The 22,394-nt window shown below is 41.1% G+C and overlaps 1 protein-coding gene across 6 annotated transcripts in view; it reads left to right on the top strand.

Moving 5' to 3' along the window:
* DDX6 (DEAD-box helicase 6) overlaps positions 1-22,394 on the top strand; it is a 44,254-nt gene that overhangs the window by 10,338 nt on the left and 11,522 nt on the right. For all 6 annotated transcript variants that reach the window (XM_054662764.2, XM_054662765.2, XM_016922100.4 and 3 more), the window contains exons 3-8: positions 405-468; positions 1,841-1,945; positions 13,201-13,330; positions 16,200-16,346; positions 18,274-18,368; positions 21,541-21,663. In XM_054662764.2, coding sequence (XP_054518739.1) covers positions 405-468; positions 1,841-1,945; positions 13,201-13,330; positions 16,200-16,346; positions 18,274-18,368; positions 21,541-21,663 — 664 coding nt within the window. The remainder of the gene's footprint in view (positions 1-404; positions 469-1,840; positions 1,946-13,200; positions 13,331-16,199; positions 16,347-18,273; positions 18,369-21,540; positions 21,664-22,394) is intronic.

The following is a 22,394-nucleotide window of genomic DNA, read 5'->3' as shown; positions in this document are numbered from 1 at the left end:
TCCTATCACTTTGGGAGGCCGAGGCAGGCGGATTGCTTGAGCCCAGGAGTTATATAAGATATATAAAATCTTACAGTTTTTAAATGTTGAGAACTAATTTAAACTCATTTAAATTAAAACACATGCTGTGTAGGTCAAACAAAACACCTTTTGACAACAGTTACACTGTATACAATATTGCTTAAGAGGATGGATGCCTTAATCCCTTCTGTTCTTGATTTTTTTATCCTCCTGAGATTCTCTATAAGAACACTTTTTCTAAAGTTGTTTAATTATCTTGTTAGATATATTAAATGGAATATATTAAACTTACTGTGCTTTTTTAACACTTAATTATAATTGAGATGAATCATTGTTAGGATGCTATGAATTTTGATACTTCAAGTTTACTGTATTCTCTCTAGACCTGGTGATGACTGGAAAAAGACTTTAAAACTCCCTCCAAAGGATCTAAGAATCAAAACTTCGGTAAGTTGGTTGTAAAATACAAGTAGAATAATGGTGGGGAACTAGAAGTGAGGTATAGCTGTCCCTCGGTATCTGGAGGGAATTGGTTTCAGGACCATAACACCACTGCCACCCTCCTCCTCCAACCCAGTAAGATAGATATTCAGGCTATATATTCCCATTTTGTGGATGAGAAAACAAAAGCTCAGCAGTTAGTTCTCTTAGCCTATTGTTTTCAACCGGGAGAATTTTTGTCCCCCGGGGGCATTTAGCAATTTGTAGAAACATTTTTGCTTATCATCAATGGGGGGAAGCTAAAGGACAGCCCTTTACAACAAAGAATTTTGTGGCCCAAAGTGTCAGTAGTGCTGAACTTGAGAAATTTGACTTAGCCAAAGATATTTGTAGCTCATGAGTGGTAGAGGTGGGATTTAACTTCATATCTTGTGATTTGCAATTCATGGCATGATATTTGTGTAAAAAAATAACACTATTCCATCAGTCCTTAGGAGACTGTGACCAAGGGCCGGGCACAGTGGCTCTTGCCTGTATTCCCAGCACTTTGGGAGGCCGAGGCAGGCGGATCACCTGAGGTCAGGAGTTCAAGACCAGCCTGGCCAACATGTTGAAACCCTGTCTCTACTAAAAATACAAAAATTAGTTGGGTGTGGTGGCATGTACCTGTAATCCAGCTGCTCAGGAGGCTGAGACAGGAGAATCACTTGAACTTGGGAGGCGGAGGTTGCAGTGAGCCGAGATCACGCCACTGCACTGCAGCCTGGGTGACAGAGCGAGACTCCATCTCTCAAAGAAAAAAAGAAGGCTATGACCAAGTGCTCTTTCCCCAAAACATAGTTTTTTAAAAAGCTTGTGTGTCAAAGCAGGGACAGTGGTTTTTCTTCAGGAAAAGTTGAAATACAGATTAAAACAAGTAATCTGCATATATTTATATTTAAGATTGGGCAGGTAAAGTACTAAAGTCAGAGAAGTTTTCTTTCCTTTTTTTTTTTTTTTTGAGATAGAGTCTGGCTCTGTCCCCCCAGGCTGTGCAGTGAGTGCGATCTCACCTCACTGCAACCTCCGTCTCCTGGGTTCAAGCGATTCTCCTGCCTCAGCCTCCCAAGTAGCTGCGACTACAGGCGTGCACCACCACCCTGGTTAATTTTTTGTATTTTTCGTGGAGTTGGAGTTTCACCATGTTGGCTAGGCTGGTCTTGAACTTCTGACCTCAGGTGATCTGCCCGCCTTGGCCTCCCAAAGTGCTGGGATTACAGGCATGAGCCACCATGCCTGGCCCAGATAAATTTTCTTAAACACAGATAAATTTACCAAAGGACACCAAATTTACCAGCAGTGTTATTTATTCTTTTATTGTTCCTTTTTGTTTGACTAGGATGTGACCTCCACAAAAGGAAATGAGTTTGAAGATTACTGTTTGAAACGGGAGTTACTGATGGGAATTTTTGAAATGGGCTGGGAAAAGCCATCTCCTATTCAGGTATGTTAACCCTTTTTATCACATATGTAAGGTTATGTGTCAACCATTAAACAGTTTTCTTTTTGCTCTGCAGAAGTGATATAGTGAACTAACATTTCTCTCTCACGTATACACACTTTTTCTGAAATTTTTAAGGGTAAATTAGAAAATCATGGCTTTTACAACTCTAAATATTTCGGTGTGTATTTCTTTAGGATATTCTCTTATGTAACCACAGTACAGTTACCTTCAGTTAACATTGATAAAATACTTCTCTCTCATCTGTCATTCTAATTATTAATGGACCCAAACATGTCCTTTATAGCAGTTTTTTTCTTCTATACAGGATCCAGTCTAGGGTCAGGTATTATTTGTAGTTATGTCTTTTTTACTCATTAGCGTTTCCCTAGTGTTTGTTCTTCTTTTTATGACATCAACATATTAAAAATACAGCCTACAACCCCTTCCCCCATCCCTCTTTTTTTTTTTTTGCGACAGGGTCTTGCCCTGTCACCCAGGCTGGAGTTCAGTGGCCTGATCTCGGCTCACTGCAGCCTTGACCTCATAGGCTCAAGTGATCCTCCTGCGTCAGCCTCCTAGTAGCTGGGACTACAGGCATGTGCCACAACACCCGGCTAATTTTTCTATTTTTTTGTAGGGATAGGGTTTTGCTATGTTATCCAGGCTGATTAAAACTCCTGGGTTCGCCATAGTGCTAGGATTACAGACATTAGCCACCATGCCTGGCCCCCTTTTTTAATTAATAGTACATTTCCCGTTTTGGGATTTTGTGATATTCCCAAGTAATTAGATTCAAGGTAGGCTTTCTCAGCCCAAATAATGCAGAAATCACATTATGGCCTTCTCAGGGTATCATGTTTGAAGGTGTGCCTAGTGTCCATTTATTCCTCTTTGGTGATGTTAATTTTGATTACCCCGTCAAGGTGTTGTGTGGTTTTTCCATTCTATAATTACTGCCCTTTCCCCTCTCCCTTGAGACGAATAAGCAATCTGGGGTGCATTTTAAGACCATACAAATACAATAATACTATGGCCACCCTCCTCCTCCAACCCAGTAAGATAGATGTTCAGGCTAGGTATTATCCCCATTTTGTGGATGAGAAAACAAAAGTTCAGAGCAGTTAGTTCTCTTAGCGTATTGTTTTCAACCAGGGAGAATTTTTGTCCCCCAGGGGACATTTAGCAATTTGTAGAAACATTTTTTATTATCATCAATGGGGGGATGCTAAAGGACAGCCCCTTACAACAAAGAATTTTGTGGCCCAAAATGTCAGTAGTGCTGAGCTTGAGAAACTTGACCTAGCCAAAGATACTTGTAGCTCATGAGTGGTAGAGGTGGGATTTAACTTCGTATCTTGTGATTTGCAATTCATGGCATGATACTTTTTAAAAAAAATAACAAAATTTCCCCCCTAGTTTTAGCACCCATTGGTGATTCTTGCTTGATCTCATCTCTGCTCTGATGGGTTATGATGACTTTCCAATTCTAGCACTCCCTCTGTATTTGCCCCTATAAAGAAGAAACTTCCCTTCCCCTCATCCATATATATCTGTTATCAGTATGGACTTATACTCACCATTTTTTTCAATTTTTTTTTTATTATTCTAAAAATATCCTAGATCTGGCCAATGTAAGCTCTTTCAGCCTGGTTCCTATGTTTTTATGATGTGTCCCCTTCATTTTTCTTGAGTACTTTCTTGGTTTTTTTTTTTTTTTTCTTTTTTGAGTTGGAGTCTAGCTCTGTCAGAGAGGCTGGAGTGCAGTGGCATGATCTTGGCTCACCGCAGCCTTCCCATCCTGGGTTCAAGCAGTTCTTGTGTCTCAGCCTCCCCAGTAGCTGGAATTACAGATGTGTGCTACCACACCTAACTAATTTTTGCATTTTTAGTAGAGGCAGGGTTTCACCCTGTAGACCAGGCTGGTCTCGAAATCCTGACCTCAAATGATCGCCCACTTTGGCTTCCCAAAGTGCTGGGATTATAGATGTGAGCCATCGTACCCGGCCCCTTTCTTGCTTTTTGACATATCATGATGCAGGCTTATCTTATACCTATCCTGGCCCAGCATTGGCATCCAAGGATCCTTGATTCTTTTTAGTGTGGAGTAGTATTAGGGACCAAGACCCAGGCATTAGGTACCCTGTTTGCTACTTGGTCCTTTCAGTAGAAAGAGCAAGGAAATAAATGCATGTATATACATACCCACACACACATACACATAAATATACACGTACATATAAACATGCATTATACGTAGGCCAGTTTGATAAATGATGACAACAGATATACTTAAATTGATGAAATGATTGAATTCAGGCTGTGCTAAGGACAAACCCTGTGACATCACTGAGTACTTTTTCATTGAGCCAACGTGTGGAGTGACCTAGAAAGTGTTTCACCTTGGGAATTCTGTGATGAATAAGACAGATATATGGTTGCTGTCTTACAGTCTGGAAAGGACAGCTAATTGTATGGGTAATTCACTGTAATATGATGAGTACCTTTCTAGTTGGAATTGCGTATGTATGTAGTCATTAGAGGAAGATGGGACAACCTGGAAGAATTGAGCTGTGTTCCAAGCAGAGAACGCTGGGTAACGATTGCCCAGAGTTGAGAGTGTTGTTTTGGCTGGATAAAGTATCAAAACAAGGATATGCATCATCAGAGGGGTAATTTGGGTGTAGGTATTAGAAATACCTAGGAATCTACTATGATGTAGTTCATGTTAATCCATTTTATCTACACTGAAGTCTTTTTTTCTTTCTTTCTTTTTTTTTTTTGAGACAGAGCCTTACTCTGTTGCCAGGCTGGAGTGCAGTGGCGCGATGTCCACTCACTGCAATCTCCGACTCCTGGGTTCACGCGATTCTCCTGCCTCAGCCTCCCGAGTAGCGGGGACTACAGGCGTGCGCCACAGCACCCGGCTAATTTTTTGTGTGTTAGTAGAGATGGGGTTTCACCATGTTAGCCAGGATGGTCTCGATCTCCTGACCTTGTGATCTGCCTGCTTCAGTCTCCCAAAGTGTTGGGATTACAGACGTGAGCCACCGTGCCTGACCCACTGAGGTCTTATGAGAGTTCCTTTCCAGTAGGAACTGCATCATTCAACTTTTATCTCTAGTACTTAGCATAGTGCCTGTGCTTATTTAGCGTGCTTTGATGAAACTTAGGTAACTCATGTCTGCAGGTGAACGTGGTGTAGGGAACTGCCCAGATTGAATCCCAGCTCTACTCCTTCATAAATTGGTTATTTGGGATCTATAAGTCTTGGACTCCTGACCTATATAATTGAGGTAATAGTATAATACCATAGGGTTGTTGTAAAGATTAAGTGAGATAATTCAGATGCTTAGTACAATGCCTAGTACATGATAAATGCTAAAAAAATGTTATGGGTTATTTTATATAATAGTTTCAAAAAAGGAAATTAGTTAATTTAGGAGACGTAATTGTTTTAAATTTGTTTTAAAGAGACTGAGTCTTGCTAAGTTGCCTGGGCTGGAGTGCAGTGTCACAATCCTAGCTCACTGCAGCCTCAAACTCCTGGGCTCACGTGATACTCCTGCCCCAGCCTCCTGAGTAAGGATGATAGTGTAGTACCAGCACACCTGGCTGTTTTTTGTTTTTGTTTTTGTTTTTGTTTTTTGTAGAGTCAAGGTTTTGCCATGTTGACCAGGTTGGTCTTGACCTCCTGGGCTCAAGCAATCCTCCTGCCTTGGCTTCGCAATGTGCTAGAATTATAGATGTGAACCACTGCACTTAGCCCAGTCCTCATTCTTAGTGGATATTTGCTGACTCTTATTTCTTACCTTGTATTAAAATTTAAAATTAACTTTGTTACTTGTACTCTCAGTGTTGTTACAGCATATAGGCAATTAACTCTTCAGCCACTTAACCAATCTGACATCCAGCTTTTTCTGTAAAGTAGAAATAAGTACTCTCCCTCACAGGATTTTTATTGTTAAGATCAAATGTAGTGTATAACCAAAGTATTTTGAAATAGCAAGGTATTGTATGAGTATATTGTTTTAGATCCTCAAGGTCACTACTTGTATTGCCTTTTTCTTTTTTTTTATTGCCTTTTTCTTTCCTATTGTTTTGTCCTGGGGATCCATGGAAAGCACAAGATTATGTGTTTCTTAGAATCAATCAGAGTGACAAGTCACAAATATTAGGATTTTAGAACCGAAACAAAATTTACAGATCCCCTAGTAAAAAATTTTTTAAAATTTTTATTTTCATGGGTTTTTTGGGGAACAGGTGGTGTTTGGTTACATGAGTAAATTCTTTTGTTTTTGAGACAGGGTTTCGCTCTGTCGCTCAGGCTGGAGTGCAATGGTGTGCTCTCGGCTCACTGCAACCTCTGCCTCCCGGGTTCAAGCGATTCTCGTGCCTTGGCCTCCCAAGTGACTTGGGATTACAGGCGGACGCCAGCATACCCGGCTGATTTTTGTATTTCTAGTGGAGACGGGGTTTCACCATGTTGTCCAGGTTGGTCTTGAACTCCTGACCTCAGGCGATCCACTCTCCTTGGCCTCCCAAAGTACTGGAATTACAGGCGTGAGCCACCACGCCTGGCCAAGTAAATTATTTAGTTGCTATTTCTGAGAATTGGGTGCACCCATCACCCCCCTGGTAAAATATAACCTCATGGCAGGCTGTCTTCTAGTATTCTTTCCATTCTTATCTACCTTCTCTTTTTATTTTTGTCATCCCTCCCCCATTTCTAAAAGTATCTCTTCTATCATGCTTGGTTTTACAGTTTTATCCAGGCATTTTTTTTCCCCTAAATATTAAAACTGCCTTGATTAGATGGGTGAGTCTTCTGCATTTGAATATTTGTTTGAGATGGACTTTAGTTGCAGTTTGGCTGTGAGATTTGGAGAATTGGCTGGGTGCAGTGGCTCATGCCTATAATCCCAGCACTTTGGGAAGCCAAGGTGGGTGGATTGCTTGAGTCCAGGGGTTCAAAACCAGCCTAAACAACATGACAAAACCCTGACTGTACAAAAATTAGCTGGGCATGGGGGACATGTAGTCTTAGATGTTCAGGAGGTTGAGGCTGTAAGTGAGCCAGGATTGTGCCACTGCACTCCATCCTGGGCAACAGAGCAAGACCCTGTCTCAAAAAAAAAAAAAAAAAAAAAAGACTGTTAGAGAATTAGGCACTTAAAATTATATGCTCTCAAAAGAGCTTTTACATTGACAGGCTGGAACCAGATATACTACAGATTGCTCCCACAACGTATTTCTAGAGCCATCTGTGACCAGTTCTAGGTCTGGATGCTGTGGCCAGTAGAATAACTGCCATTCTAAAGGTGTAGCTTTATAGGAACATAGACTTCTTTGGAAGGCTTAAGAATATACTGTTTTTGTCTGCTTAGCATTATTTGAAACTTTATATTAACTTTGGGGTTATGATTGAGAAAGATGGCCTCTCTCGTTGCTTCTAAACCCTGGGAACACCTCTTGAAGACTTTTTTGAAAATGTAAGAAGGTGAAGAAATGAGAAGTAGTTGATTATTGAGGGAAACATGGAAGCTCCGTACTGTTGGCAACAAAATTTTGTGCCAGGTCAACTAAGGTCTAATAAGGATTAATAGTTTACTATTTATAGTTAGGAATTACAGCATTCTGAATCCTGTAAATAAGTCATTCCTCCTGCTAACAATGGGTTTATCATGATTGAAAAAATTATTTCCTAAAAACTCAAAGGTTTTTTTTGTTTTTTTTTTTTGGTGTGTGTTTTGTTTTGTTTTTGGGTGGGTTCGGGGAGACAGAGTCTCAATTTGTCACACTGGCTGGTCTTGAACTCCTGGCCTCAAGCAGTTCTCCTGCCTCAGCCTTGCAGAGGGTTGAGATTACAGGTGTGAGCCACCATCCCCAGCCTAAATTAGAGATATAATTAGAAATTACCATCTCCCTTTTTTTTTTTCCTGGTAAGCAGGGGACATTTGTAACAATCATTGCTACCTCGTCTGCAGTAACCATAGGTTGTTTTTTTGTTTTGTTTTATTTTGTTTTGAGACAGAGTCTCGCTCTGTTGCCCAGGCTGGAGTGCAGTGGTGCAATCTTGGCTCACTGCAAGTTCCGCCTCCTGGGTTCACGCCATTCTCCTACCTCAGCCTCCCAAGTGGCTGGGACTACAGGCGCCTGCCACCACGCCCGGCTAATTTTTTTGTATTTTTTTAGTAGAGACGGGGTTTCACCATGTTAGCCAGGATGGTCTTCATCTCCTGAGCTCATGATCTGCCCACCTCGGCCTCCCAAAGTGCTGGGATTACAGGCGTGAGCCACCGCGCCCGGCCTTTAACCATAGGTTTTTTTTCCCTCTTGGAAATTAAGGTTTGGAAAATAAGAGGAAGCAGTCAGTGTAAATGCAGCTAGTTGGGTGATGTTGAGCTTTTTTTGGTACCACACTTTTGTAAAATGCCTCTCAATACTAGGAGATTGGAAAATATACCATTCTTTAATTATAGGCATCAGAAACCAACTCGATCTAACTTAAGCAAAAGGAAATTTATTGGAAAAATAATGGGAATTCACAAGATTGAGAAGGCTAGAGAAACATACTTGGAAATGACTAAGAATTGAGATAGCTCCGAAGGACTTAGGAAGCTGTAATGGATGCACTATAACAATTTAGATTCTTAGGAGGCAACATTCCGCTGGCCTAGTGTGGGCTATGTGTCTACCACTTGGCTTAGAAAATTGGTGAGGCTTGGTCTGTTGGGACAGGGGAGACCAGGGCATATGTAATTCCTTAGAAGGAAATTGGGGTGTTACTTAGTAAAGGGATACTAGAGTAACCAAAACACAACAAATACTCTTCAGTCATTATCTAAACGTTACAGTGAATGTGAATTTGGAGACCTAAGGTGGCAGATGTCAGCCCTAAGCTTGTGGGGTTGGTTTTTTGGGGTTTTGTTTTTTGGGGGTAATAGCTTTATTGAGATATAAATGACATCACACATCAAAAGTATACAATTTAATGCTTTTTAGTGCATTTAGAGTTCTGCAACCATTACCACAATAAATTTTAGAACATTTTGATCAGTCCCACAAAAGAAACCCTTTTAGCAGTCACACCTCATTTTCCCACACCCCTAAGCAACCGCTGGTATACTTTCTGTCATTCTAGCTTTGCCTAGTCTGGACATGTCATATAAATAGAATCTTATAGTATGTTTTTTTTTTGTGACTGGCTTCTTTGACTTAGCATAATGTTTTCCGAGTTCATCTGTGTTGTAGCTTGTATCAATATTCCATTCCTTTTTCCTGAATAATATTTTATTGTATGGCTCTATTACTTCTGATTTATCCAGTCATCAGTTGGTAGACATTTGGGGTTGTTTTCCAAGGACTGAGGATTTAATGTGCTATTTTGTGAAAATCTGAGAAGTAGGAAGGGGATTTAATGATCTCAACTGTTATCCGTCTGAAAAACCTAACTTGTGATTTTAAATAAAATAGCAGGCTGCCTTCCCCTGTTCCCTTTTTAAAATAGGAACTGACCCTGCTTTAACCTTATGAAGTTTTATTTATGAATAAAGTTTGTACTATTATAAAAAAAATAGAAGGAACTGGCTATTAAGGATAATGCTGCTATGAAAATTCAGGTGCAGGTCTTTGTGTGGAGATGTTTTTATTTCTCTTCGCTGTATACCTAGAATTGCTAGTTCATATGGTAACTCTTTTTAACCTTTTGAGGAACTGCAAGGCTGGTTTCCAGCGTGGCTGTACATTGCCACTAGCAGTGTATGAGAGTTCCATTTTCTCCACCTTCTTGCCTACATGTTATGTGCAGATCTAAGTTCAAATACTGGCTAAAGCATTTCTTGCTTTGTGACCTTGGGCAAACTAATCCTGTTTAGGATCCATTTTGTCAGTTGTAAAACAAAGTACCTAACTTGAAAGTTGTGCTGAGCACATAGTAAGTTTTAAAAAAAGTTTTCGTTTCCTTCCTCCTTTGCCTTCTCCCTGGCAGTTCCTCATAATTTCCTCTTGTATTTCACAGCTTGTTGAACTTGACTTGAATTCTCTTGCTTTTCATTATTTCCTAATCTTCCTGAGAAACACTGGTAAGAGGCAGTGTGGATGTGCTGAATTCACGACTGTTAATCATAATGGCCATCATATAGGGCAAAATATCAGGGTGTCTTAACTTACAGTCTATCACATGTACTTTGTTAAAGCTTTATCCTTGAACAGTTTTTGTAGGGTATAATCCCTGTCAAAGAGGGCAGAGGAATAGAAGTCAATGGCCTTAATCAAGTCAGTCAAAAGATGAACTGAAAAGGGGAATTAGGATACCTCTAGTCTAATTCTGTTCTGCCTCACTTGATTGAAAAAAAGGTTTACACTTTAAAGAACCTGACCCAGCAAGTCATTATGAGACCATCAGAGACCACCTATCTTACCTTTTTCAATACTGTAAAACTGAGTAGTGTGCAAGCAGCCTGTTAAAAACTACAGACTACTGGCACCACAGAACCACAAAAGAGAAAACCTGAGGTGACAGGGTAATGGGAGCCTCTGGAACAACTGGAAATAATGGTTCACTTATCTGTGATGAGGGAAGAAATTTAAGACCAAAGGGTTAAAGCCAAGGTTTTCTTCTTTGTTTGCTTTACCTTAATAAGCAGAGTCTTTAATGCTGGCTGTAAGAACAAGACAACAGTATTTTCTTTTCTTTTCTCTCTCTCTTTTTTTTTTTTTTTTTGTGAGACTGAGTCTTGCTCCATTGCCCAGGCTGGAGTGCAGTGGCGCAATCTTGGCCCACTGCAACCTCCTCCTCCTGGGCTCAAGCAGTTCTCCTACGTCAGGCTCCCAAGTAGCTGGGACTACAGGTGCGCACCATGACAATTTTTGTATTTTTAACAGAGACGGGGTTTCACCATGTTGGCCAGGCTGGTCTCGAACTCCTGACCTCAGGTGATCTGCCTACCTCAGCCTCCCAAAGTGCTGGGATTACAGACATGAGCCATCGTTCCCAGCCAACAACAATATTTTCACAGTTGTTCTGGCAGCTGTGTTGTTCTGACCATATGGAACCCATTTATATCCTGTGATTGGAGCTCTAGGTAGAAAGAGTGTTGTCGTGGGAGATGGAAGTCATCCTGCTTATTTAGTCATTTCTACCAATAGCAGCTTTAAAGGGCTAAAGCTGTTTTTTGTTTGTTTGTTTGTTTTTGTCGTTAGCCCAGGCATAGAAGGGACAAATGTCAGTGACTGTTAATTTGGTTCCTAGTATCTTAGTTTTAGAAATTAAAAATTCAGGCCAGACACAGTGGCTCATGCCTGTAATCCCAACACTTTGGGAGGCCGAGGTCGGTGGATCATCTGAGGTCATGAGTTCAAGACCAGCCTGGCCAACATGGTGAAACACCCCGTCTCTACTAAAAATACAAGAATTAGCTGGGCGTGGTGGTACACGCCGTTAATCTAAGCTGCTTGGGAGGCTGAGGCAGGAGAATCGCCTGAACCAGGAGGCAAAAGTTGCTGTGAGCCAAGATCACACAATTGTACTCCAGCCTGAGTGACAAGAGCAAAACTCTGTCTCAAAAAAAAAAGAAAAAAAATTAAAATTCCACATCATGGCCAGGCGCGCTGGCTCACGCCTGTAATCCCAGCACTTTGGGAGGCCAAAGTGGGTGGATCACGAGGTCAGGAGATCAAGACCATCCTGGCTAACACGGTGAAACCCCGTCTCTACTAAAAATACAAAAAAAAAAAATTAGCCGGGTGTGGTGGCAGGCACCTGTAGTCCCAGCTACTCAGGAAGCTGAGGCAGGAGAGTGGTGTGAACCCGGGAGCCAGAGCTTGCAGTGAGCCGAGATTGTGCCACTGCACTCCAGCCTGGGCGACAGAGCGAGACTCCGTCTCAAAAAAAAAAAATTCCACATAATTTCCTTTTAACAATTTTAACAACTAGTTGAGCTTTTTCAACGATCTATTGTATTTTATAGTTTGTTGTTGTTGTTTGTTTTGTTTTTGCAAAGAGTGGGGGTGCTTGCCATGTTGCCCAGGCTGTTCTTGAACTCCTGACCTCTCTTTGTATATGTCTATTTATTTTTAAGTAACTTTTGGGAATCCTTTGCTGTTGTCTGGGAAATTTAAGTTAGTATGAACTACTGTTATTATTTGCAAAATAGATAACAAAGTAAGCCAAATATTAAAATGAGAGGTCACCTTTAGTGATGTGACCGTATTTGAGGTAACTGCAATAGAATTGAACCCTCAATAGAGAGCACATTTCAGAACAGAGAAGTAGGCTGTGGGACAGACATTAGAGATTTACTTATTATATAAATAAATGACAAATAGGACCTGAGGTTAAACTTTCCCAGCCTATTCGTGTTTTGTTGCAGGGATGAGGTGTCCAAGCTACAATTTTTCACTGTGGTCAAATTGGTGTGCTAGTCTCAAAATATAGTCTTACCTTGGAATTGTTTTTGTTTTTTCCTTTAAAAATTTTTGTAGAGATGAGGTCTCACCATTTTGCCTAAGCTGTTCTCAAACTCCTGGGCTCAAGTGATCCTTTTGCTTTGGCCTCCCGTAATGGTGGGATTACAGATGTGAGCCACTGTATCTAGCCTTTTTTTTTTTTTTTTTTTTTTTGAGATGAGACGAGGTCTCTTTCATGCTGGAGTACAGTGGTGCAATCATGCCTCACTTCACCCTTGACCTCCTGGCTCAGCCTCTCAAGGTTTATGGACACCCACCACCACACCCAGCTACTTTCTGTAATTTTTGTAGAGTTGGGGTTTTTCCATGTTGCCCAGGTGCCCGGGCTGGTGTTGAACTCCTGGGCTCAAGTGATCTCCCACTTGTGCCTCCCAGTGTGCTGGGACTACAGGCATGAGCTGCTGTGCCTGGCCATTTTTCCAATTTTTATTTGAAGGAGGCTTTGCTTTTGTTTTGTCTGTATTTCCAAGTGCTATTTATGGGTCAGCCTGAGTTCCTCCATTTTCTTTGTTGTTTTCTTCAGATACACACATAACACAGTTTTTATGACATTGGGTTACAATTTAAAATTCTGTGAGCAGTTCTGGTAAATACTGGTTTATAATGATGTTGATGTTGACTGGTCGTGCTGATTTACTTGGATCTCTGCTATTCATGTAGAATTCAAATGTAGGATACTTAGGACACTTAAAGCAATACCGAAAGAGGTATCCTTCAGTGTATTTCAGAGAGGAATTTGCTTGTGTACTACATTCAGAAGTAATTTTGTATTGTCTTATCTCTTTTAGGAGGAGAGCATTCCCATTGCTTTATCTGGTAGGGATATCTTAGCTAGAGCAAAAAATGGAACAGGCAAGAGCGGTGCCTACCTCATTCCCTTACTTGAACGGCTAGACCTGAAGAAGGACAATATACAAGGTTAGTTGAATAAAAGTTTGTTTTTAAACTAAAAATGGGAGTTTCAGCCTTGGAGCCATGTGTAGAAGATACTCTTTTTTTAGTCAGAATTTATATTATCTAAAATTTGTATTCTTTCTTTTCAGGTTTTTTCTTTTTTTAGCCTGATGATGGTCTTTTTATTAAAAATGATTCCCAGCTTTTTAGAGATTTCTAGTTTTAAGAGTATTCTTATATGATACACACTTTTGACAGCATTCCAGTGAGACAGAAAAAATAAGTATTAGTGCCCTATAGGTAGGAAAGCTGAGGCTGGGCACGGTGCCTCACAGCCTGTAATCCCAGCACTTTGGGAGGTCAAAGTGGGTGGATCACCTGAGGCCAGATATTTAAGACCAGCCTGGCCAACATTGCGAAACCCTGTCTCTACTAAAAATGCAAAAATTAGCTGGGCATGGTGGCGCACAACTGTAATCCCAGCTACTCAGAAGTCTGAGGCACGAGAGTCACTGGAACCCAGGAGGTGGAGGTTGCAGTGAGCCAAGATTGTGCCACTGCACTCCAGCCTGGGTGACAGAGTGAGACTCTTAACTCAAAAAAAAAAAAAAAAAAAAAAAAAAGGTAGCTGAGGTCATGAGAAGTTAAATTAGTTGACATTGCTACTTGTAAACTATGGAACTATTTCTTGTGGCAGATGAGTGTTAACAGAATTCCTTGTAGAAACATGAACTTCTGTTTAAAGGCTGTGGATTCTGGGATTTTAAGAGCCTAGGCAGTGGGGAATAAAAAATTTTCATAGTTATATTCAATGTAAGTTAATGGAATTAAGATTTCACCTCTGAAACTTTACATTTTTAGCTTTCGTGATCTGTAATTATCTTTTCTTCCCACTTTCATATGATGTAAATAGAGCCTAGGTAGCAGGAGTTTCCTACCTAGGTATTTTACACAGTAAATGTGACTCAAATGTAGTTGGGGCTTTTAGAAATATTGTTAATAAACTTTGAGCTAATAGTTGCGAACTCAGCATGCTGAAAGTTTGTAATTAAGAACGGTATTGGCTGGGTGTGGTGGCTCACGCCTGTAATCCCAGCACTTCGGGAGGCCGAGGCAAGGCAGATCACCTGAGGTCAGGAGTTCAAGACCAGCCTCGCTAACATGGTAAAACCCTGTCTCTACTAAAAATACAAAAATTAGCTGGGTGTGGTGGCATGTGCCTGTAGTCCCAGCTACTCAAGGAGGCTGAGGCAGGAGAATTGCTTGAACCTGGGAGGTGGAGGTTGCAGTCAGCCAAGATCATGTCACTGCACTCCAGCCTGGGTAACAGAGCGAGACTCTCTCAAAACAAAGAAGCAGCAGCAGCAGAAGGCCAGGTGCAGTGACTCACACCTGTAATCCCAGCACTTTGGGAGGCCAAAGCAGGAGGATTGCTTGAAGTCAGGGGTTTGAGACCAGCTGGGCCAACATGATGAAACCCCGTCTCTACTAAAAATACAAAAAATTAGCTGGGTGTGGTGGCGGTTACTCAGTAGGCTGAGGCAGGAGAATTGCTTGAACCTGGGAGGCAGAGGTTGCAGTGAGCTGAGATGGCAGCCACTGCACTTCAGCCTGGACAACAGAGCAAGACTCCATCTCAAAAAAAAGAAGAAGAGTTTAATATTTATATAATAGTATTGCTGAGGGAGAGTCTAAATCTGGGACACTATAATAGGTTCTCTTTTCGTAAAGAGATTTGTCCATTTGAGTTTTCATAATGTCCTGTGTAATGTAATGATTCAACTTTTCATTTTTATTTCTTAATTTTTTTGGTGGGGGAGACAGAGTCTTGCTGTGTCACCCATTCTGGAGTGTGGTGTCATGATCATAGCTTAATGCAGTCTTAATCTCCCAGGCTGATGTGATCCTCCTGCCTCAGCCTCCCCAGAAGCTGAGACTATAGGCACATGCCACCATTCCCAGCTAATTTTTTTAATTTTTTTTTTTAGTAGAGATGGGGTCTTGCTATGTTGCCCAGGCTGGTCTCAAACTCCTGAGCTCAAACGATCCTCCTGCCTCAGCCTCCAAAAGTGCTGGGATTCTAGGCGTGAGTTACTCACTGTGCTGCCCAGCCCCATTTTTTAATACATCTCGGTATCTAGATTATAAGGGGCAGTGTTTCTTTTCTTTTTTTTTATTTGAGACGGAGTTTCGCTCTTGTTGCCTGGGCTGGAGTGCAATGGCACAATCTCGGCTCACCACAATCTCTGCCTCTCGGGTTCAAGCGATTCTTCTGCCTCAGCCTCCCAAGTAGCTGGGATTACAGGCATGTGCCACCACGCCCAGCTAATTTTGTATTTTTAGTAGAGATAGGGTCAGGCTGGTCTCAAACTCCTGGCCTCAGGTGATCAACCCACTTTGGCCTCCCAAAGTGCTGGGATTATAGGTAGGTGTGAGCCACCGTGCCTGGCCTTTTTTTTTTTTCTTTCTTTTTTTTGAGACTGAGTCTCACTCTGTCGCCCAGGCCGGAGTGCAGTGGCGCGATCTTGCCTCACTGCAGCCTCCGCCTCCGGGTTCAAGTGATTCCCCTGCCTCAGCCTCCCGAGTAGGTGGGACTACAGGTGCGTGCCACCACGCCTGGATAATTTTTGTATTTTTAGTACAGATGGGGTTTCACCATGTTGGTCAGGCTGCTCTCGAACTCCTGACCTCAGGTGATCTGCCCACCTTGGCCTCCCAGAGTGCTGGGATTACAGGCGTGAGCCACTGCATCATAAGGTGCAGTTACAGGCGTGAGCCACTGCATCATAAGGGGCAGTATTTCTATAGCTTCTTAAATTTTGTAAATATGATGTATAGCATGTTCTCCCACCTCACCCCATATTTTCTTATATATTCCTTGATACTGTTTCAGCAATGGTGATTGTTCCCACTAGAGAACTTGCTCTACAGGTCAGTCAAATTTGCATCCAGGTCAGCAAACACATGGGAGGGGCCAAAGTGATGGCAACCACAGGAGGAACCAATTTACGAGATGACATAATGAGGCTTGATGATACAGGTAAGAAATGATTACTAAAAGGTAGTGTAGCTCTCTGTTATTTTAGTCACAAGTATTTCAGTAAATTATTAAAAATTGTTTTTAAGAATTAAGGAACAGAAATACTGCAGTAAGAAAAGGAAATGACCACTGCATTCAAGAGAAAAAGACAAATTTACCATAATTGAAAACGATATTTGACTTTATTAGTAATTGTAAAACAGCAAGTTTATAGTAATTTTACCTGTTTAATTGGTAAAGCTAAAAGTATTAGTAGACGATAATGTGAGTTTGTGGACAAATAGGCTACATTGTAAATGTGGGGGTGTAAACTTACATCTCTATCATGGGCAATTTGGGAGTATATTTTAAAATTATAAATGTATATATAATGTGTGTGTGTGTGTGTGTGTGTGTTTTGTTTTTTTTGTTTTTTTTGTTTTTTTTTTGGAGATGGAGTCTTGCTCTGTTGCCCAGGCTGGAGTACAGAGGTGCAATCTTGACTCACTGCAATCTCCGCCTCCCAGGTTCAGGCCATTCTCCTGTCTCAGTCTCCTGAATAGCTGGGATTACAGGCTCCCGCCACCACGCCAGGCTAAATTTTTGTGTTTTTAGTAGAGACGGGGTTTCACCGTATTAGCCAGGATGGTCTCGATCTCCTGACCTTGTGATCCACCTGCCTCAGCCTCCCAGAGTGCTGGGATTACAGGCTTGAGCCACCGTGCCTGGCCATAAATGTATATTTTTAAGAATCTTTCCTGAAGAAAAAAGTTGGGTAAATGCAGGGCTGTATGTACAAAGTTGTTTGCTATGGGGTGGTTTGTCGTGCCGAAAAATTGGACCAACTTAGAAGGAGATTGGCTAACTAAATACGTTAAAGTATAATCTGAATAGGATTCTACATAGTCATTAAAGAGTAAAGTTGACCTGTATTCATTTTCATGAAGAGGTTTCATGATACATTGCCGAGTGGAAAAAGGTAACAAAACAGCAAGAATGAGATCACTCATATAAAATTATATCTTGATTTTAGTTAGAATATTATATATGATAATTATGTGATACATTCTTTGTATTGCATAGGTTTTTAAAAAATTATTATCTTGTTTGATCCTTTTAACAATACTCGGCTCACTGCTCTAGATTAGAGGTATTGCTCTTATGTCAGAAGTCTGGTGTGCCTTCTGCTATTAATTGGGAATTATCCTAAGACAAGAAAGTATGCCTACTGTTGAAAGCAGCAGGTGATTTAGGAAGCTGTACCCCACCCAATGTAGAGGTGAAACAAATATTTTTAAAGCATCCTGTGGTGAAATGGAAGTCTTTATCCTAAAACACATCTTTGTGCCTTTTTGTGGTATTTCCACCTCTATAACACAATGTGTTTCTTCTCTTTCTTTTTTTTTTTTTTTTAAATTTGAGACACAGTCTTACTCTGTTGCCCTGGCTAGAGTGCAGTGGTGTGATCTCGGCTCACTGCAACCTCTGCCTCCTGGGTTCAAGCGATTCTCCTGCCTCAGTCTCCTGAGTAGCTGGGATTACAGGCTCCCACCACCACACCCAGCTAATTTTTGTATTTTTAGTAGAGACAGGGTTTCACCGTGTTGGCCAGGCTGGTCTCGAACTCCTGACCTCATGTGATCCACCCACCTCGGCCTCCCAAAGTACTGGGATTACAGGGATGAGCTACTGCACCCGGCCTAGTTGTTTCTAATAAAAGATAGTCATGTGCTGCATAACAATGTTTTGGTCAGTGACGGACTGCACGTATGTTGGTGTTCCCATAAGATTATAATGGAGCTATACAATGGAGTAGGCTATACCATCACATAGCAATGCATTTCTCAGAATTATCATTAAGCAACTCAGGACTGTAATATTATAAACCTTTATCCTCTTTGCTCAAATTAAAATTAATGAGAATGTATGTTTTCTAAATCTTGCATAGTGCACGTGGTGATTGCTACCCCTGGGAGAATCCTGGATCTTATTAAGAAAGGAGTAGCAAAGGTTGATCATGTCCAGATGATAGTATTGGATGAGGTAATATCTCTTCATTTGGCATTATACTGTTCTGTACTTTTCTGTGCTTTGCTTATAACTGCCAGTGAATGAAGCAAAAGCTGCTTGTGTTTATGATCTAATAAACACATAAACAATCAGTTTAAATTAATTTGCTTATAAAATGTGTTTTACCCATCAGAGGGAGTAGATTATAGGCATTCATTGGAATTCAGCATTTTGTCTTTTTCTTAGAGATAGCAGACATTAGGTTTTAATTTTTTAGTAGAGGAGTGAATAACCTCAATGCCAAATTTATTCTAAGTCTCTTTCTGCTCTGTGATTAATTTTTAAAAGCATATAATATATATTGTCTCTTCTCATTTTGTGCATACTACTTTGTACTGTTTGGTTTTTAATTTCTGTTACATGTATTATCTCACCATGTTATAAATGCCTTTTAAAAACTTATTAAAATCTGTAGTCCTGGGATCTAGCCATGTTTTGTACATGTACAGATGGTCCCTGACTTAAGATGGTTCACTTTACAGTTTTTCAGTGGAAGTGATAAGCTTTCATTAGAAACTGTACTTTGAATTTTTAAGATTGATATTTTTCCTGGTTAGTAATATGCTATATGATACTCCCATGATGCTGGGCATCAGCAGCAAACTGCAGCTCCCAGTCAGCCACATGATGATTGAGGGCAGACAGCCGATACTCTACAGTATACGGCGTTGTCAGGTGATTTTGCCCAACTGTAAGCTAAGGTAAGTGGAGCATGTTTAAAGGAGGCTAGGCTAAGCAATGATGTTCAGTAGGTTTGGGTAATATTTTCAACTTAGGATGAATTTATCAGAACATAATCCCATTGTAAGTCAAGGAGGATCTATAGTGTATCAGCGTTGTTAATGTTTTGACATGAGGTTATTTTCACATTTGGTTTGTGTTTTATTATTATTTATTATTATTATTATTATTTTTTGAGACAGACTCACTCTCTCACCCATACTGGAGTGCAGTGGCGTGATCTCGGCTCACTACAACCTCTGCCTCCCCGCTTCAAGTGATTCTCATGCCTCAGCCTCCTGAGTAGCTGAGATTACAATTACGTACCACCCACGCTCAGCTAATTCTTAAATTTTTAGTAGAGGCGGGGTTTTGCAGTGTTGGCCAGGCTAGTCTCAAACTCCTGACCTCAGGTGATCCTACTGCCTCAGCCTCCCAAATTGCTGGGATTACAGGCATGAGCCACCACGCCCGGGCTGGTTTGTGTTTTAGGTAACATGATTTAATTCAAATCAGGCTTTTATCTTTAAGTAATGAGAGAGAACATTTATTAATCACTGGGTACCAGCACTAAGTGCTTTACATGTTTTTTTGTTTTTTTTCATTTAATTTTTACAAGAAACCTATAAGGTAGGTATCCTGTCAAGTAGTTACTATAGTATGTAGACATCCAATTTCTAATTTGCTTATAAAATACGTTTTATACTTCAGATGCAATAGATAGGCATTCATAGGAATTCAGCTTTTTGTCTTTTTCTTATAGATGCCAGAGTTTAGGTTTAATTTTTAAGAAGAGGAGTGGCTGGATAACTTGAAAGTCAAGTTTTTTCTTTTTTGTTTTGTTTTGTTTTTGAGACAGAGTCTTGTTGTCCCGGTTGGAGTGCAGTGGTGCGATCTCAGCTCACCGCAACCTCCACCTCCCAAGTTCAAGCAATTCTCCTGCCTCAGCCTCCCGAGTAGCTGGGATTACAGGCATGTGCCACCATGCCGGGCTAATTTTGTACTTTTAGCAGAGACAGGGTTTCTCCATGTTGGTCAGGCTGGTCTCGAACTCCCGACCTCAAGTGATCTGCCCGCCTAAGCCTCCCAGAGTGCTGGGATTACAGGCGTGAGCCACCACACCTGGCCTTAGCCAAGTTTTTTCTAAATCCCGGTAAAGTAGTTACTACATTATGTAAACATCCAAATTTTAAGTTTTACAATTTTAGAGTTGTGGAAACTGAAGTACAGAGTAGTTCTGTAACATTCCCACACAGCTGAGAAATGAAAGAGGCAAGATTTCAACCTGGCAGTTTAGCTCCAGAACCTGTACTTTTTTTTGAGACAGAGTCTTGCTCTGTTGCCCAGGCTGGAGTGCAGTGGTGCGGTCTCAGCTCACTGCAACCTCCATCTCCCAGGTTCAAGCAATTCTTCTGCCTCAGCCTCCTGAGTAGTTGGAATTACAGGCGCTTGCCACTGTGCACAGCTAATTTTTGTATTTGTAGTAGAGACAGGGTTTCACCATATCAGCCAGTCTTGTCTTGAACTCCTGACCTCAGGTGATCCGCCCGCCTGGTCCTCCCAAAGTGCTGGGATTACAGGCGTGAGCCACCTCACCCGGCCTCAGAACCCTTACTTTTTTTTTTTTTTTTTTTTTTTTTTTTTGAGACGGAGTAGTCTCACCCTGTCGCCTAGGCTGGAGTGCAGTGGTGTGATCTTGGCTCACTGCAGCCTCTGCCTCCCAAGTTCAAGCGATTCTCCTGCCCCAGCCTCCCGAGTACCTGGGATTATAGGTGCGCACCACCACGTCCAGCTAATTTTTGTATTTTTAGTGGAGATGGGGTTTCACCATGTTGGTCAGGCTGGTCTCAAACTCTTGACCTCGTGATTCTCCCGCCTCGGCCTCCCAAAGTGCTGGGATTACAGGCGTGAGCCACCGCGCCCGGCCAGAACCCGTACTTTTAAACACTACACCGTACTACCTCTTTAATGAGAATCATCACATTAAAATTCTGTTGTGGAGCTGGGCATAGAGGTATGTGCCTGTAGTCCTAGCTACTCAGTAGGCTCAGGCAAGAGGATCACTTGAGCCCAGGAGGTTCAGGCTGCAGTGAGATATGATTATGCCACTGCACTCCAGCTGGGTGACAGAGTGAAATGCTGTCTCTAAAAATAAATTAATTAATTAAATTCTGTTACAGAAAGTGGGGGAGGTTGTCTGTGTAGTATAGAATTTTTTTTTTTTCCCCTAGAAGATGGGGATTATAGATTTTGCCCCCTTCTGCATATTTGACTCTCTGCAGTGTTGGAGAGAATTTATTGTTTTCCACCAGGAACATTTCATGGATGCTTTTGTTGGATGATGCCTTATTCTTTGACCATGTATTAACCAAGACCTTAGACATTATTTTATTGTTTTTAAAATTGTCTTTTCTTTCTACTGCAGGCAGATAAGTTGCTGTCACAGGATTTTGTGCAGATAATGGAGGATATTATTCTCACGCTACCTAAAAACAGGCAGATTTTACTATATTCCGCTACTTTCCCTCTTAGTGTACAGAAGTTCATGGTGAGTATAAATCTGTACTTGGAATCAGTGCCATCCTGTGACCTTTGAGTATGCTTTTATTTGTAATTACATCTTCATATCTGTGAATATACTTTATGCTAATTATTTCAAGCCTTTGGCTCTTTCTTCAGTTGATCAATTAAAGATTTGTTTTACGTAAATTAACTGACTTTTTAAGAAGGTTGTAATAGTAACTTAATTAAATTCCTCATCTTTCACTTAGTTTTTGGTGTCATGATGACATAGCCATTGGTGCTAGCTGAATCGATTCTGGTATTATTCTATATACAAAACAGAGCTTGAGTATCCTAAACTGAAATCCAAAATACTGCAGAATTTGAAACCTTTTGAGCCACGAACATGATGCTAAAAGGAAATGTTCTTTGGATTTTGAATTTTCAAATTAAGGATGCTCAGTCACTAAGTGTAATGCACATATTCCAAAATTAGAAAAAATTTAAAACCTGAAACACTTCTGTTCCTAAGCATTTTGGGTAAGGAATACTCAACCTGTAGTAACTTAGCTGCATTTTTGAGATCTTATATCTTAATTTATTTCTATCGGGTCGGGCATGGTGGCTCATGCCTGTAATCCCAGCACTTTGGGGGGCCGAGGCGGGCAGATCACAAGGTCAGGAGTTCGAGACCAGCCTGGGCAACATGGTGAAACCCCGTCTCTACTAAAAATACAAAAATTAGTCTGTCGTGGCAGTGCGTGCCTGCATTCCCAG

This window comes from Pan troglodytes, chromosome 9 (assembly GCF_028858775.2).
Source record: "Pan troglodytes isolate AG18354 chromosome 9, NHGRI_mPanTro3-v2.0_pri, whole genome shotgun sequence".
Classification (NCBI taxonomy): Eukaryota; Metazoa; Chordata; class Mammalia; order Primates; family Hominidae; genus Pan; species Pan troglodytes.
The sequence above is the reverse complement of the archived record's forward strand: the minus strand, read 5'-3'. Positions and strand labels throughout refer to the sequence as shown.